The 13,961-nt window shown below is 47.4% G+C and overlaps 3 protein-coding genes across 12 annotated transcripts in view; 1 reads left to right on the forward strand and 2 right to left on the reverse strand.

The window, feature by feature from the left end:
- LOC100118485 (focal adhesion kinase 1) overlaps positions 1 to 13,961 on the forward strand; it is a 49,661-nt gene that overhangs the window by 25,573 nt on the left and 10,127 nt on the right. For 4 of the 9 annotated variants that reach the window (XM_031929748.2, XM_031929750.2, XM_031929756.2 and 1 more), the window contains exon 1: positions 7,834 to 10,167. The exons of 4 other annotated variants lie outside the window; for them this stretch is intronic. In XM_031929748.2, the coding sequence (XP_031785608.1) occupies positions 9,902 to 10,167 (266 nt within the window). In that variant the 5' untranslated portion in view covers positions 7,834 to 9,901. Of the gene's footprint in view, positions 1 to 7,833; positions 10,168 to 13,961 lie in introns of those variants that run through there. One more of the 9 variants, XM_031929749.1, reaches the window with a different exon arrangement.
- On the reverse strand, positions 261 to 3,425 carry LOC100679922. Its single transcript, XM_008213123.4, has 7 exons — positions 2,639 to 3,425; positions 2,208 to 2,300; positions 1,937 to 2,098; positions 1,745 to 1,859; positions 1,358 to 1,673; positions 598 to 1,289; positions 261 to 519 (listed from the first exon to the last, which is right to left on the reverse strand). The coding sequence occupies exons 1-7, from the start codon at positions 3,166 to 3,168 to the stop codon at positions 400 to 402; spliced, it is 2,028 nt and encodes a 675-aa protein (XP_008211345.1). The 5' UTR covers positions 3,169 to 3,425; the 3' UTR covers positions 261 to 399.
- LOC103316939 lies at positions 3,527 to 6,642 on the reverse strand. Of its 2 annotated transcripts, XM_008213124.4 has the most exons (7): positions 6,232 to 6,642; positions 5,787 to 5,879; positions 5,489 to 5,650; positions 5,084 to 5,189; positions 4,777 to 5,023; positions 4,575 to 4,717; positions 3,527 to 4,500 (listed from the first exon to the last, which is right to left on the reverse strand). In XM_008213124.4, the coding sequence occupies exons 1-7, from the start codon at positions 6,477 to 6,479 to the stop codon at positions 3,574 to 3,576; spliced, it is 1,926 nt and encodes a 641-aa protein (XP_008211346.1). In that variant the 5' UTR covers positions 6,480 to 6,642; the 3' UTR covers positions 3,527 to 3,573. The 2 variants fall into 2 exon arrangements, with proteins under 2 accessions (XP_008211346.1, XP_016840484.1); XM_016984995.3 differs by having other exon boundaries at positions 4,777 to 5,189; positions 6,232 to 6,634.

A 13,961-nucleotide genomic window follows, 5' to 3' on the forward strand; every position in this document is an offset into this window, starting at 1 on the left:
TGCGTCTTATCAGCATTCCCCTGCACGAGTCTCGCACAACTCGTGCACTTATCAACAGATCGAATATGCAAATTCCGTTAGCGCGTGTTTCGTCGATGTAGCGCGCCAGCCCCTGGGTTTCCATGGAGAAACGTCGTCCACCATGGCGCAGAGCATCGGATTTCGATCGGGCTGCGGCATGGAGTTGCGCCATAGCCGCGAGTTGACAACTTTACCATTTTGTTCGGAATAATTCGCTTAGGATAGTGGAGTAAAGAGAGTTTGGACAAAATTGATTTATTGCTGGCGGTGATTCCGCAAAAACGGGAGTTTTTCACAATAGAGATGCATCTCGTAACAAAGAGTTTCATTCGAATACATTTGAATTGCGTAACGTGACTGTGGATTTCGTATCGATTGTCATTCGAGGTACTCCTTTGTCATTTCTGTTCGAATCCATTTGATGCTACCGATAACGTCGAAGTATTTCCATTCGACCCAACTTTGCGCATCGTCACACGTGTATGCAATCAGTGCAACCTGAAATGTTTTTTTTTAGAATTGAATTAATGTATCGATATAGATTGCGGGTTATACAACGGGTCATTTTTATCTTACCAAAGTATTATTTGATATTATCGGTGATCCCAACGGGGGACAGTATACGTTCTTTTCCAATAACGATTCTGGTTCCGAATTTTCTTTTGGTTTGTAATCAACACTAATATCGTTTGGATTTTCCACATTATCAATATTGCTTGGGTTTTCTTTAGTAGTTACCTCTTTCTCATTTTTGATAGTAGTAATTGCATCGTTCGTCAAATCATTTTTTGAGTCCGTTTCTGCCTTGCTATCGGCATCGTCAACTTTGCTGTCTGTTCCTTTAGCCTCGTCATCCTCAACTTTGGCATCTGTTCCAGCATTGTCTTTGTCGGTGTTGATGTTTCTTAGATTATCTTTCAATTGCAAATCGCCCTTGTTTTTTAAATGTTCATCTTCGGGATCATTATTTTCTTTAGGTATGATGTACAGCTCTCTCAAAGCTAGCTTTAATACTTTTTTGCCCATCAAGTCAGATATTTTTTCGCTTATCTTATCGTCCGTAGATGGCGTATTCTTTTTAAGAATATTTTTGAAAAACGGAAAAGTATTGTCTATGCGAGCGACATACCGCGTCATCGATTCTAAAATTTTCGTTATGATATCGCTCATTGAGTTTTTCATAAAATTTGACAATTTTTCTTTGTTCTCCGCTGCGACATCATTTGCCATGATTTCCTTTTTAATTAGTTCCCAATCTATCTCGATATCTAAAACGATTGAGCGAACATTTACAGCAAATTAAAATCTTTGAATGTGTCAGAACTCATAAAATTACCTGCATTTCCCGATGCTGCTATCGTGTGGGCATTATTAGATTCTTTTTTACTAGTCTCCAGTTCTTTGGCTTTCTTTTTGTCCGCCACTTCTTTGGTGAAATATTGCGGAGGAGTTTTGTCACGTTTTCTAACTTTTCTGCCTAATTGTTTTGATACTGGTCGCTTAGTAGTTCTCGAGTTATTTCTATTCTTCTGCCCCTTTTTGAACGACCTCACCATGAACTCCTCGTCATTTCCGTCATCCTGATCATCGTCATCTATGTGTCTAGGCGATGGCAAGTGTTTCAATTGTAATTTTTTTATGACATGTTGATTCTGAAAATTTGAATTACTCCTATTGCAATAACGACTCAAAGAATGATCCTTCACAGAATGCTATTAATTACATTTGAATTCTCGATCACCGTCAGAAGCTTGCATCTATCGGGGCAGCACATGTGTCCGACGTCGTCGAAAGCGTTGGACGGCAACTTTGGAATTACCGCCGACTTGCGGGGAATTCTACGTAAAAAATCAATACGAATCACAAGTGAATACAACAAACGAGAAAATTTTCAATCGTTGAAATGTACGCTTACGAGCAAGAGAGCGTTAAAACAGCGACATTGTATGTCGCATGATGAATTGAATTAGGATCGGGTACGTAATGTGGATGTATCTCGTAGTGCGCAATCTTGATAACGTAACTGTTCTCCTGTAATGCTCCAATCAGCACAGCGAGCTCTGCGTCAATGTGATGCCTGCAAAGGATAGAAATATCAGGTTACCTTATTTAGCGAGCCGAGTAAAACGAATTTTACATCCCGGTATTTTTCAAAAGAAAAAAGTAAAATGACTTTGATTACTCACTCGTAGATTTGAGCTCGATTCATGCACGTGGCCGACGTCAGGACGTGCTTCTCGTTTAAAATAACTCCGCTGCACATGAAATACCTTGTTTTCCTGCGGACGTTTTGCGATATGTTATATAGTTGTACTTGGAAGTTTAACGGCCGCGCGTTAAATAAAAACTTTATGCTAACGAATCCCAGGTTTCATTTTAATAGCGTTCCAAGCCGTTCCGAATACAGCGAAAATTCTAATTTGCTCTGCGACTTACGATATGCCCTTTCTCTTTAAAAATAGAATCCCTCGAACGCAACGCAGCAGTCGATAATTCGACAAAGAAAGCGAAGCTACACTACTGCGGGTCTAGAGCGCGCGATAAATAAAACCATCATCTCCTCCATTGAGCATTTCCAGCTCTCATTAATCTCGCGTGTCATCTTAGCGCGACTTACGTAACTTTGTCGGCGGCGTGGCCGCAGTCGGGCACGTCCTCATCCCTCACGACGAGAGCGTGCATCTTGAGAAAGTCCTCGGTCCGATCGACGTCTCCATCAATCCAATCGGCAGCCGACCTCTTGTTCCTCGACACTCGGCCACCTGGCCTCGTCTCGCTATTCCACGTCTTCATCGGCTTTTCCCTCGGCCACTTCTTCTTCCTCCTCTTGCCTATCGCCGCTGCCACGCTTCTCCTCTTCCATATCAAGTCATCGGGCGTGAAGAAGGTTACGCGTCCTCCAATTAAATGCTCGTCGCCGATATCGGCCGACTTGTAAACAGCTGTAGGATCTGGCCAAGGCGAAGACGGCCGGAAGTCACGTTCCCGGGCGGAAGCCTGCTGCTGCTGGCTGCGGTTTGCTAGGCTCGCGGGCGCGGCTTGCGCTGCAGTCGACGATGACGACCTTGAACCCCTTTCCGACCCGGCAATCGTATCGGCGCAGTAGCCGAGCAGCCAGAGAAGCGGCAGCATTATTTTCACTCGCATGACGATGGGCTTTTAATAGTCGTCTGGAAAGAGTCAAAGACCCCGCGGGGAGTAGTAAGCGTGCTGCATCGCCGCTGTGCGAGCTCTCTGACGTACAGTGCACGACTTCTTCGACTCGGAAATTTGCCTTGCGCGCACGCGGCTCCCCCTTCGCGGTATCGCCACGCTCAATTAGGATCGGCTAATCGGCCGATCGTTAAACCGAGAGCAGTCTCTGAGCTCTCTGAAACTTCGATTATTCAGCCGAGTTTGGCTTTCGAGTGCGGCGTTTTTCCGCGATTCGCTGGCGTGAGTACAGGAGTTGGAATTTGATGTTTGCGCGATAACGGAAGGTAAACGAATGAGACTAGAAGGTTTAGAAGAAAAATTGTATTTTTCATTTTTTTTTTCTCGAATACAAATCAATCACGATCGACCGGTGTTTACTTTGCTCGTCTTCCTGCTCATCTCCAGGAACTTTCTGTAAAGCGTGGCATACTCGTCGGGTAAACCTGCCTCCTCGTACTTGTCGTCGCCGAAGAAATCTTCCAGAGTCGCCTTTTTGCCTCCGCTCGATTTATCAGCAAAATTCAAAGTTATTCTCTCCGCATTGTCGCCACCGATAGCCTTGGGCTCGCGATAAGTCGCGTCGAGCTCGCTGAAGTAATCGTTAAAATCCGAAGCGTCGGGTTTCCGATGAACGGATCCACCAGTTTCGCTGTTCCACGTCATGAGAATCGGTTCCTTTGGCGCGGACTCCGAAGTAGCCTCCAGGAACCAGGGCGGGGGTATCAGACTTCCGGCGATATCGCGAGCGACGGTCGATTCGGTATCGTTTTTTTCTCTCTTCTCATTAGCATCCGCGACGTGGAGGCCAGTCCTCACATTCTGATCGTCATCTCCGGAGACGTCATTTCTCGGGCGTTTGTTCGAGTACATGTCGTTAACCGCGTTGAGATAGGCCAGATTGAGAGATAGCTTGGATTTGTTCTTAAAGAAGGACGTTCTCACGTCGCTGTTGCTGTTGCCGTTGCTGTGTTGCTCACCGGTGGTATGATTCTTCGTGCACTTGGGTAACTCGATGCCGGGTATCTTTACGTCATCGGCGTGATTCTGATTGCTTCCGGAAGGACCTTCCTTGCGGCACATACTCTTGTCCTTGCAGCTGTAGTCGATGAAGAAATTGTAGATACACGTCTGGCAGCCTCCCACGGACATGCCCGACCTCGTCTGGTTGTTGTGCTTCCAGTTGCCCAGCATCTCGTTTATCCAGTCGACATTGTCGTACACATCGGTGTACCGCCACGTTGTGTCGGGCTGTCGGTCGTCGCACGAGGCTGCTACTATGCTGGCCTGAAATTGTCGTTTCAATAAAGTGAGATAAAGAATGGTTCTACGCGGAATTCTATTAAAAATGTTGACCTTACTTGAATTTTGCCGCACATTACGGCGGATCCAGTCTGCGCACAGCCCTTCGTGCCGTCGCTCGCTCGGACCGATAACTTTTTGTCCAGCGACAAGGAGTTTTTTGAAAATCTATCGCCACTCTTATCTCTGCCTTCGCCTATGCCTGAAAATGAGAGCAGATATTTTCAAGCTTACTTCGGATAAGATTTATTATAAACTTACTTCTAACGATCTTCGAGTTGAGTTTCCTATTGTTCTCGGCACTTTCGTTATTACTTTTTTCCGATATCCCGGCCACTCGACTTGCAGATTTATTCCAATTAGTATCGGGAACTTTTCCCGCCTCGTCTGTCTTGAAAGAAACTTTGTCCGAAGTTTCTTTAATCTCGTCGGCAGTCTCGGACAGTTCCCGCTTATCTCTTTCATCCGCTACGTTTTTCGCTTGAGTTTCGTACATCGCGTGGGACGTCTGAAACAGTGTAGTGCAATGAATCAGAAAAGAAAATCGAATAGTAACTTCAAACCTTACCGGACCAATTTTTTTGATGATCGCGACGAAGCAGCTCTCATCGTCGGCGTATTCGGTGATGGGCTGAACCGGCAATTCGATCTCCTTCAAGTTGGGCTTCAAAATCCTGCAAAAAAAAAACATACGGTATAATGGCTTTGAGTTACACTCGCGTTATAAATTAATAGCGCAACGCAGGCGCGTGACGCAACTACAGCGCACTTAGTCCTGTCACGCGTCCGACAAGATAATTTGCATCTGATTGTTTTTAAAATGAACTCTGACGTACAGTTATTATTCCGCGTATACACAAAGCAATCGTGTGCTCGGCATACTCGGTCACTAGGTTTGTTTAAATAATCGCCATCGTGTAATTATCCCGCGCACGATAAAGTTCTGCTCTTTTGTGATGAAGTCCCATCATACCTGCAAGCCAATCTGGCAATGGCGACGTTGTGCAGCGCGTAATCGTCCTCCCGAGGATCCACCTGGTGGGCCGGGTGAATGTTGTATTCCACGATTCGGATGACCTGGGCCGTGTCCGAAAATGGCGCGATCATCGCTGCCAGCGGTGCCCTCACATTGTGTCTGCAGACGAACAATGAAAACAGATCATAATTCGTCGAATATAATTGAAAAAAATCACGTCAGCGCAAAATTTGGCACAGAACGCGCGAAGCCGAGCGGGGAACGGCGCGCGTTGCGCAACTTTCAATCAACCCACCTGATGTGCGTGGCTTCGTGAATACAGGAAGCGGAAGTCAAGATGTAGCGGCTGGTCAGTATCGAGCCGGCGCACATAAGGTATCTCCTGTCCCTGTCGGCGTGTACATGCGCAAACAGACGAAAACTCGGCGTTACGTCATTGTGCGTGGATATTGGCTTCGCGAATGTGTATGTGTGTGTGTGTGTGTAACGCAGACGTTCACGGCCGAGCCTCTTTTTTCGCGGACAATGAGATCTCGAGATGTGTAATTACAGCGTTCGTCGCACACGGGAATAGGAAAATATGAGAATTACAGCGCGGACTGTTAATTAACATCGGTGATCTCAGAGCGAGACGAGAATCTGCGATCATCTAGATCGGAAATCTCTCGTGTGCAGAGAGGAACAAAGCCAAAAACCCGCCAAAAAAAAGAGAACATAATGCGTGCGTGTGTCTCGCTCACGAATAACGAGCGTCGGCGTTCCTGGGTTTGCACTCGGCGGCGGCGCCAGTCGGCACTTCCTCGTCCTTAACGACGATCGCCTGAACGCCGAGCAGTTCCTCGCGAATCGGCCCGGCCTTGGCTATCCAAAATCTGCGCGCGTCGTCGCTCCTCTTCATCGGCAGGCCCTCCACGCGTCCGTACGTGAGCCAAATCGTCGCGGCAGCGGCGGCGAACAGTAGCATCTGCAGCACCGTCATCATCGTCATCTCGAAGGTCGAAGCTATTACACCGTCTTGGAATCTTCTATTTACTTATTCCCTTTCTCTCTCTCGTGTCTTTCGGCTCGGCGCGAGCGAAGGCGAGCAACGACTGATCGGTTTTTGCCTCTCTTTCAGGCTGCTATCGGGAGCGCGATCGCCGCGCACTGAAAGGCCTTTGATAGCGCCATTAGGCGGGCTTTGAGGAAGTGTTGGAGAGAGAGAGAGAGAGAGAGAGAGAGAGAGAGAAAGAGAGAGCCGATTGCACGCACGCCTATGTACTTTTTACGCGCTCTGCGGGGTGTGTATTTTTAGGAGTTTTTAATCGCACGCGTGTATATGGCCGCTCTTTTTCAGAGATAGGCATTGTTTGTGCGAGCTGAGAGATTTTTCTCCGCGCTCTGGTCTGTGTCAGTCTCAAGGCTCGCTGTACTGTACAATTTCGGCAGCACGTGAGTATTCTATTTTCGTCTCGTATAACGAGCGATACGCGCATATATAGCAATAAATAATGAGCTTCGGCGTATAAGAGTTCATGAATACTGATTGATTTCTCGCGCGCGCAAAATATTAACATGCTATCCTCGCGAGATCCTCCGATAAATGCAGATCCGAAGCGTATAAATCATTGGTCTTCTCTCTCTCTCTCTCTCTCTCTCTCTCTCTCTCTCTCTCTCTCTCTCTCTCTCTCTCTCTCTCTCTCTCTATCGTGTTTACAATCGCGGGAACGATCGCCCAATGCATTCATTACGTACCTTTTTTCGCGATAAGTATAATACCATGAAAAAAGCGCAATAGGCGCGTGTAACACAAGCCGGGAATTTGCGCGCCTCGATGTCATTATCAAACGAGCGGCAGCAAGTACGTTGCGCAACCTCCAATTTCCACACGATCTCGACGCGGCGTCTCAATTTGCAAGTCGGTGAGCGCGTTGTATACGTGTGTACTATGCGGTTTTGGCAGCTCACTTTCGATCGAATTTACGAGCTCGCTGCGGAGATTCGCTGCAGCGAACGTGATTAGTTAAGCGAGACTATGCTGCAGCCCCTGAGGAGATGAAGTTTCTATAGTTAATTTCCACGGTTTTACTTTCCTTTCGGAATTACGCATACATTTTCGATTTCAGCTACATCTACACGCGCGAAATCGTCTCGTCGAAAAAAATACACAACGACCGAAGTACATAACGCATACCCAGCACCATCTCGCTCGTACACTCGCGTCCCACACGCGTATAGGGTATACCTATATATACACATCGCCGAGAGCAAGTGCGGCGAGACGGCAACGGCGGCGGCGGTGGTGGCGGTGGTGGCGGGAAGCGCGGCTCTCCCGCGCGCGCCACTGCGAGAATATAACAGTTGCAGGTTGTCTGTCGAGCGCGCGCGAGCCGATCTCTCTCGCAGTGCAGTCCTGAGTGTCGCTTGTCGTGCGAATCGTTGTGCTAAATTTGTGGTGAGCAGTGAGGGTTGTTCAAAGAGAGAATTGAGTGGAGAGCCAGAGCGATGATTATAAGATATTCAGGGCAGAATCGTTAAAAAACTGATTTGCTGTAATTGATTACGAGGAAACTCATTACGGCCGTATTTACCGTGTACTCGGCTGTTTGTTATCTGGGCTTTTTTTTTCTCAAAACAATAGGACTTTTTCACACACGCGGCAATAATGTATCCAGTGCAACGAATGCGCGAAGCTCTTATCGCGCAGGTTCGCGTCCATAAATCACATCACATTAAGAGAAAGATAGCGCGGAGCTTTGAATATTGTCGTTTTTACGCGCGCGCAATAAATAAGCAGCCGATCGATTGTTCCGTTACTCATAAACTTTTATCATACAGACCCACCGAGTATATTGCGCTGCTCTAACCGTCGATTATAATTTCAAATGCATCACCAATAAAGAATCATATTCACGCACCATACGCCGATTTGCAATGCATGAAATTTCATTGTCCGCGTTAGCATACTTTCGTTTGAAAAAAAAAGTAGCCGAGAATGCCACTCACGTATCAAACGGAAAAATAGAGTGAAAGACACTCTCGCAACGACACCCCGCGGCGTTTAGAACTCTGCGTCTTCCTAGAAAGAGCCCGTGTGTCATCGGAGAAAATTTCGAATTTACGCGCGAATCACGAAGCGACTCCTTTTTTCGCGCGCACACATCGAGCCGTCAACGATTTGCATATACGACGACGTTTACGCGCGCAGCCGATTTATGCGAGAATCTTCCTTCGTACACACGGAGTGTGAGAATACGTCGCGCGCGTTTCTTTCGAGAATGTCAATGCAGTGCTTTTTTTCGGCGCGCAGTTTGAATTTCAATTTTTAACAGAGCGACAGAGACAAGACTGAGAATTCAAATGCGCGAGTTATTTGCAGAAGAGTAGTGTCGCGCCGTTTTTCAGGAGGAGGAGTAGGCTCGAATTTATTTACTCGGGCCGCTGCTGCAGCCGGTGCAGCCCGGCACTTGAATACATACCGCGAGCGAGGTTTACAGTGTATCGTAAATTTGGCCGGTAATACGGTGATTTAGTGGGCGCGCGCGTATGCGGCTAAATATAGCGGATTTGCTTTTGGACTGTCACTGTAAACCGCGTGATTGATTGCTCGGAAGATTTTGTTTTGTTAATCTTTTGTAATTAGACGCGCGCTGAATAGAGCCGTTATACGCGCTCATTTTTACGGCAGACGATTTGCGCGCTGATTTCTCGGGAAACGAGAGAACGTGCAAGAAACGTTAAAAAAATTAAAGCGCGATTTGACGAATTAATAACCGCAATAAATACAGAGCGATAGTCGTGCAACAAAACTCGACCGATAACAATTAATCATCAATATTCTCGGAAGCTCATCCCCCGAGAGCAGCCGATAAAACTCCTCCTCTCTCCGAGTTCATATCGTCTCGGTATCAATATAATCTCCCTCTCGAGTGCGCGCCGGGCACTTGTGACGGGTTATATATCCGAAAGAGTCGCGTCTCGCCGACGCCAAAAACTCGAAATGAAAGCGCGCGAGAAGAGCTTCGCGGCTAATTAAAGTCTCTCTCTCTCTCTCTCTCTCTCTTCTCGTTCCTTCGAGGAAGAAGGGGTTATCAGGGCGTCGTTTGTTCTCGGAGGTGGTCGGCTCTTCCACGATACTTACAATTCTACATTCGGTTTATCGAACGCATATCGCATACAGCAACGAGGAATCGAATCGTTACAGCTTATATTCCGAGAAAAGCCGCGCAATCATCGCTCTCGCTCTTCATTCAATTATCCCAGAGCACAAAGGGCTCTCGGCGCCGCTGCAACACGAACCGTCCGAAAAGCCGTGAAAAAAAGGCCAACAAAGCGAGATACACGCGCTGCACCTACAACATGCCATCACCGCTACGCCAGTAAGAGAGCTGCGAAGAGAGAAAAAACGGGAAGCGAGACGAGAGAGAAAGGATGCTAGAGCTCGTGGAGCGTAAGGCTGGCGGAATTTCGTGGCCGAGGGCTACTCCGCAGCCGAGTGCTGGTAATAAGGATAATAAAAATTTGGGTAAGGAGCAGCTCGCGAGAAGAAAGCCCGCGGCGGGGAAGAGAGCCGGAGCCGAGCAACAGTGGGTGAGAAGAAGCAGCAGAGGCCTGCTGTGCTCTCTCGGTGGCTGCGAGGACTATTACACTCCCGACACGATCGGCACCTGGAAGTTTCATCGCGTATCGCGCGCCAGGTAATTTATATCGACTCGCGCGATGGCATTGGGAACGACGGCTCTTCTTTGATTTATCGGCTTTGATATAAAGCAGCTTGCTGACTCTTTGGAATCGGACGTGTGCTGGCATTAAGTCATTATATAGGTAATTACGTAACAGCATGACGTCGCGCCGACGACAGGTGTGCGGTTGTATACTCTTTGTTTTTTTGCGGCGGCGGCGTCTCCAAAATCGAGTACATCTTAGCTACTCGAAAGAAAACGCATCCGAAGCTCACGATATTAGTAGAATAGCGGAAAACCTCTCGGTAGCTCGCGGACGTCTGTTTGTTCAGCGATTAGCGGAGATTATCGGAGAGAAGGAACGTGCCGCTACAATGAGTGTATATATCTCTCTCTCTCTCTCTCGTCTCGTTGCGATGGAGAAAGTCTCACGGTGAAAGGGTATAAGGCGTGGGCACCTGTGCGCTTGTGTGTACACCTCGGAGATAGCGTCTACTCTAACTAGACGGATCCTGGCCGGTCACGTCTTTGTGCCGGGAAACTCTGCTTTCGACACGATCGTAGCTACTGCTGCATCACGAGCTCGTTAAATCGACGCGGCGGCACCGCTAATTGCTCGCTAAGTGTGGATGTGTATAGCGGAGCTTTTTTTTCAGGCAGATGTACCTATCGCTCGCTGGGCTGTTATTCGGGGGTTTGTGTAACGGCTTTTCTCTTGCTCGCCGGGGTAGTAGGATATAATTAAACGAGAGAGTGCACCTTTCATTGAGTCCGATCACTCGACGCTTTAATGGCCAATTGTCGGATAGAACACGTCGTTGCATTATGCGCGAGCGTGTGATCGATCGTAATTATTGCACTTCGTGCGATGTTTTCATGCACGCGCGATCCACGTAAAGACCGCATAGTGCGTCTAATCTGATTTAATTTCTCGACGAGAGATGCGTTATTATAATATCTGAAAAATACGAATAAAGCACGCGAGAGTAACGTTACACGATTTTCTGGTGCGTATAGAGCGAGCATCGGTGTAATTATGAGATTTCTTATCGATATAAAACTCGCATCGTTATATTTATTTCGGTGTAACGTTACGTTTGCAACATACACAGCCGATGCAGTCGAGTGTAATTCCATCTACATAGTGGAAATGAACGAACTGCGCCATTAGAGCAGAAACGGCAAATCTTCCCAACCGAAAGATAGGATTTCGCTGCAGGTGATACACGCGAGATGAAATCCGGTTTGAAGTGTGTTGCGAAGTAGTGTGTTGAGTTTTTCTTTTATGAAACGCTGAACAATCGGCACCGCACAAAGCCCGCACCACAATTTCCGGCAACGCACCGCGCCAGAGCCTCTCACCTACTCTTTTTCAAAAGTCAGGAGAAGGATACCCACGTGTATAAGGAGTCGGTGTTTGACAGGTTCTCAAGATTTTCGCAGCGATGCGCGTATCGGATGTCGCGTCTGTGTGTGGATCGATTGCCGCCATCGACACTATATAGGCGTCAGACGTCGCGTCGCGAGGATATTCGTGACATCAGCTGCTTCGACGAGATACCGAAGGCGTCGCGACAAATGTGCCTCTGTCGCCGCTCTCTCGCTCTTAATTCGACTGGAACTGCCCTCGTTGTCTTCTTTGGAATTCTCCCCGATAACAATAGCGATACAGAGCCTCTCTTAAGTGATTTCTCGAATATAATATAAAAGTCAATTCCATTACACCCACTTCCACTCGACACCTGCATCTCGCTCGTTATCCCCCTTGAATTATAAAACGCGCGCGCACGGTTTTAATAAGCCCGCATGCAGCTATACACTATACATTTACGTAAAACCAACCAATTAATTTTCAATCGAGAGCCCCGCGCTTTTGACGTTTACTGCGAATCTCGACTCTCCCTTTTCTTCTCGCAGTAATAAAGCCATTCAATTCGCGTCCAGGAGAAAGAGACGTTCTATTTACTCACGGACGTATAATACAGCTTTGACGCGAGCAGCGAGTTAAAAAGAAATCACACGTCGCCGCGAGCTGCCGCGGCATCGACAATTGCGCTACTTAGTCCGCTGTGGCTCGATTGTCAATGAGAAGCTTTTCTTCGCGCAACCTTCGGAGTGCAGCGGCGAGTGCGCTCGCGCGCATTGTGCCATCAGAACAGTTGGCGAGCGCTTCTCTATCTTTTCATATAGCGGGACGTGATTTTGCGAAACTAAATGAACGTTTATTATTATCTAAAAGGGATGCCTTTCTTCTCACGCGCATAAACTTTCCCAAGCCCTCAAGTGCGGCTCAGCTGATCGACGTTGTTTTCCCATGGCGACTGTATTGCGCAAGTCCGCGAATACGCGATTATAATATAATTGTCCCGTGTGCAGAGAGCTACATACATCTGTGCTCGAGTGTGAAGGCCGTTCGCGTTTGCACAAGAATAAGCGCGCTTTTGACGAAAGCAAGAGACAGGCGAGTATATATATATATATATTTCACTCGTGCGCGCGAATGAGAGTCAATGGGCTGTGTTGGTATTGTGCCGGAGTTAGCAGCGCTGCAGTATAGCGAGTCATGAGACTTAAACTGCCTCTACTCGGTGATTGTTCGAGACATTGACCTGGAAAGAGAGAGAGAGAGAGAGAGAGCGTCGGATGTTTACGAGCCGAACGCTTGTTTTGTAAATCCGTCAAAATTATCCTGTGTAACGTGTGTAGTCTGGATTTGAGCGGTCGATGTTTACAACGAGTCTAAAACAAAATTTTCGAAACTCACGCCCTTATACTCGCGAAAGAGTTCAGCGCCTCGAAGAGAGAAGAAAAGCCCGCATCGCGATTGCGCGAAACCGCATAACGATATACCGAGTGCGCGCACGTCACGCTGCCGGTGTTCCATCAGCATCGTTGCGGTGCAACGGCCTGAAGGGCCGGACTATTGTATATAGCCGCGATATGCCCGCCTTCCGGATGTGCGGGTACTTTTTTCTCCGCTTGGATTTTTCTAAAACCGTTTGATTAGGCTTCGGAGCTCTCTTATTTACTAAAAGTCCAATTGCTCGAAAACACAGCCGAAGAAAAAGCGCCTATATAACGGCCTCGTAAAACCGAAAAAAAAGTAAAGAGCAAAATTAGACCGTCAAACTCCTCCTCAATTAAGCTGACGCACTCGGATCGATGCCCTTCGCTCTCGCACACACACACGTGCCTTGTACATATATAACACATAAATAATCCACAGTCGTCGCGTAATTGCGCTTGCGCAGCAGGTGTGCGAGAGCAGCTTTTCTCTCGGTGAGCAGAGCCGCGTTCGCGTGTCTCGCTAATGACTCGCGAATGTGTGTATAAAGTGATGCTCTCCTCTGCCTGTATGTATTTTCTGCAGCCGCATGGCTTTTCGAGAGGACGACGCGGCTTGAGTTTCACGGAAGAGCTCGTTTGTTTGTCCGGAGATTTTCCGTCTATCTCGGTTTTTAATTTTCGTGAATAAGTTTTCTCGCTGTGGTTTATATGCGTCTTCGTGGGTCTCGGGTGTATTATACATATATACCTAATTGCGCGTGGATTTATAAGCTCGTTAAACGTAAAGTGACTCCTTGGATACAGCGGAGGAATAACTAAGTGGTTAATTGCACTCGATGTGCGAGAGTGAGTAATGCAGGTTCGATAACCGACTAAAGTATATGTCCCCGATGTGTCATCGTTTGCCGGCCATTGAAATTCATCCGAGCCGCAGCTTTGAATTATTCCGCACTAGCGGTCCTTATCGCTGATTTGCATAATTTTTAAATCAATTTCAAACTCGTTAAACATCCAAAATTGAT

The sequence above is a fragment of the Nasonia vitripennis genome, chromosome 4, assembly GCF_009193385.2.
Source record: "Nasonia vitripennis strain AsymCx chromosome 4, Nvit_psr_1.1, whole genome shotgun sequence".
NCBI classification, from domain to species: Eukaryota; Metazoa; Arthropoda; class Insecta; order Hymenoptera; family Pteromalidae; genus Nasonia; species Nasonia vitripennis.

What these genes read in the sequence shown, in the direction of transcription:
- LOC100679922 (XM_008213123.4), bottom strand. Translation starts at nt 3,168, where the DNA reads ATGCGAGTGAAAATAATGCTGCCGCTTCTCTGGCTGCTCGGCTACTGC. An exon ending in CACGCCGCCGACAAAGTTAC is followed by an intron (nt 2,301 to 2,638) that starts GTAAGTCGCGCT and finishes AAACGTCCGCAG; the next exon opens with GAAAACAAGGTATTTCATGT. An exon ending in AATCGAGCTCAAATCTACGA is followed by an intron (nt 2,099 to 2,207) that starts GTGAGTAATCAA and finishes TATCCTTTGCAG; the next exon opens with GCATCACATTGACGCAGAGC.
- LOC103316939 (XM_016984995.3), bottom strand. Translation starts at nt 6,479, where the DNA reads ATGACGATGATGACGGTGCTGCAGATGCTACTGTTCGCCGCCGCTGCC. An exon ending in ATTGCCAGATTGGCTTGCAG is followed by an intron (nt 5,190 to 5,488) that starts GTATGATGGGAC and finishes TTTTTTTTGCAG; the next exon opens with GATTTTGAAGCCCAACTTGA. An exon ending in CAACTCGAAGATCGTTAGAA is followed by an intron (nt 4,718 to 4,776) that starts GTAAGTTTATAA and finishes TCTCATTTTCAG; the next exon opens with GCATAGGCGAAGGCAGAGAT.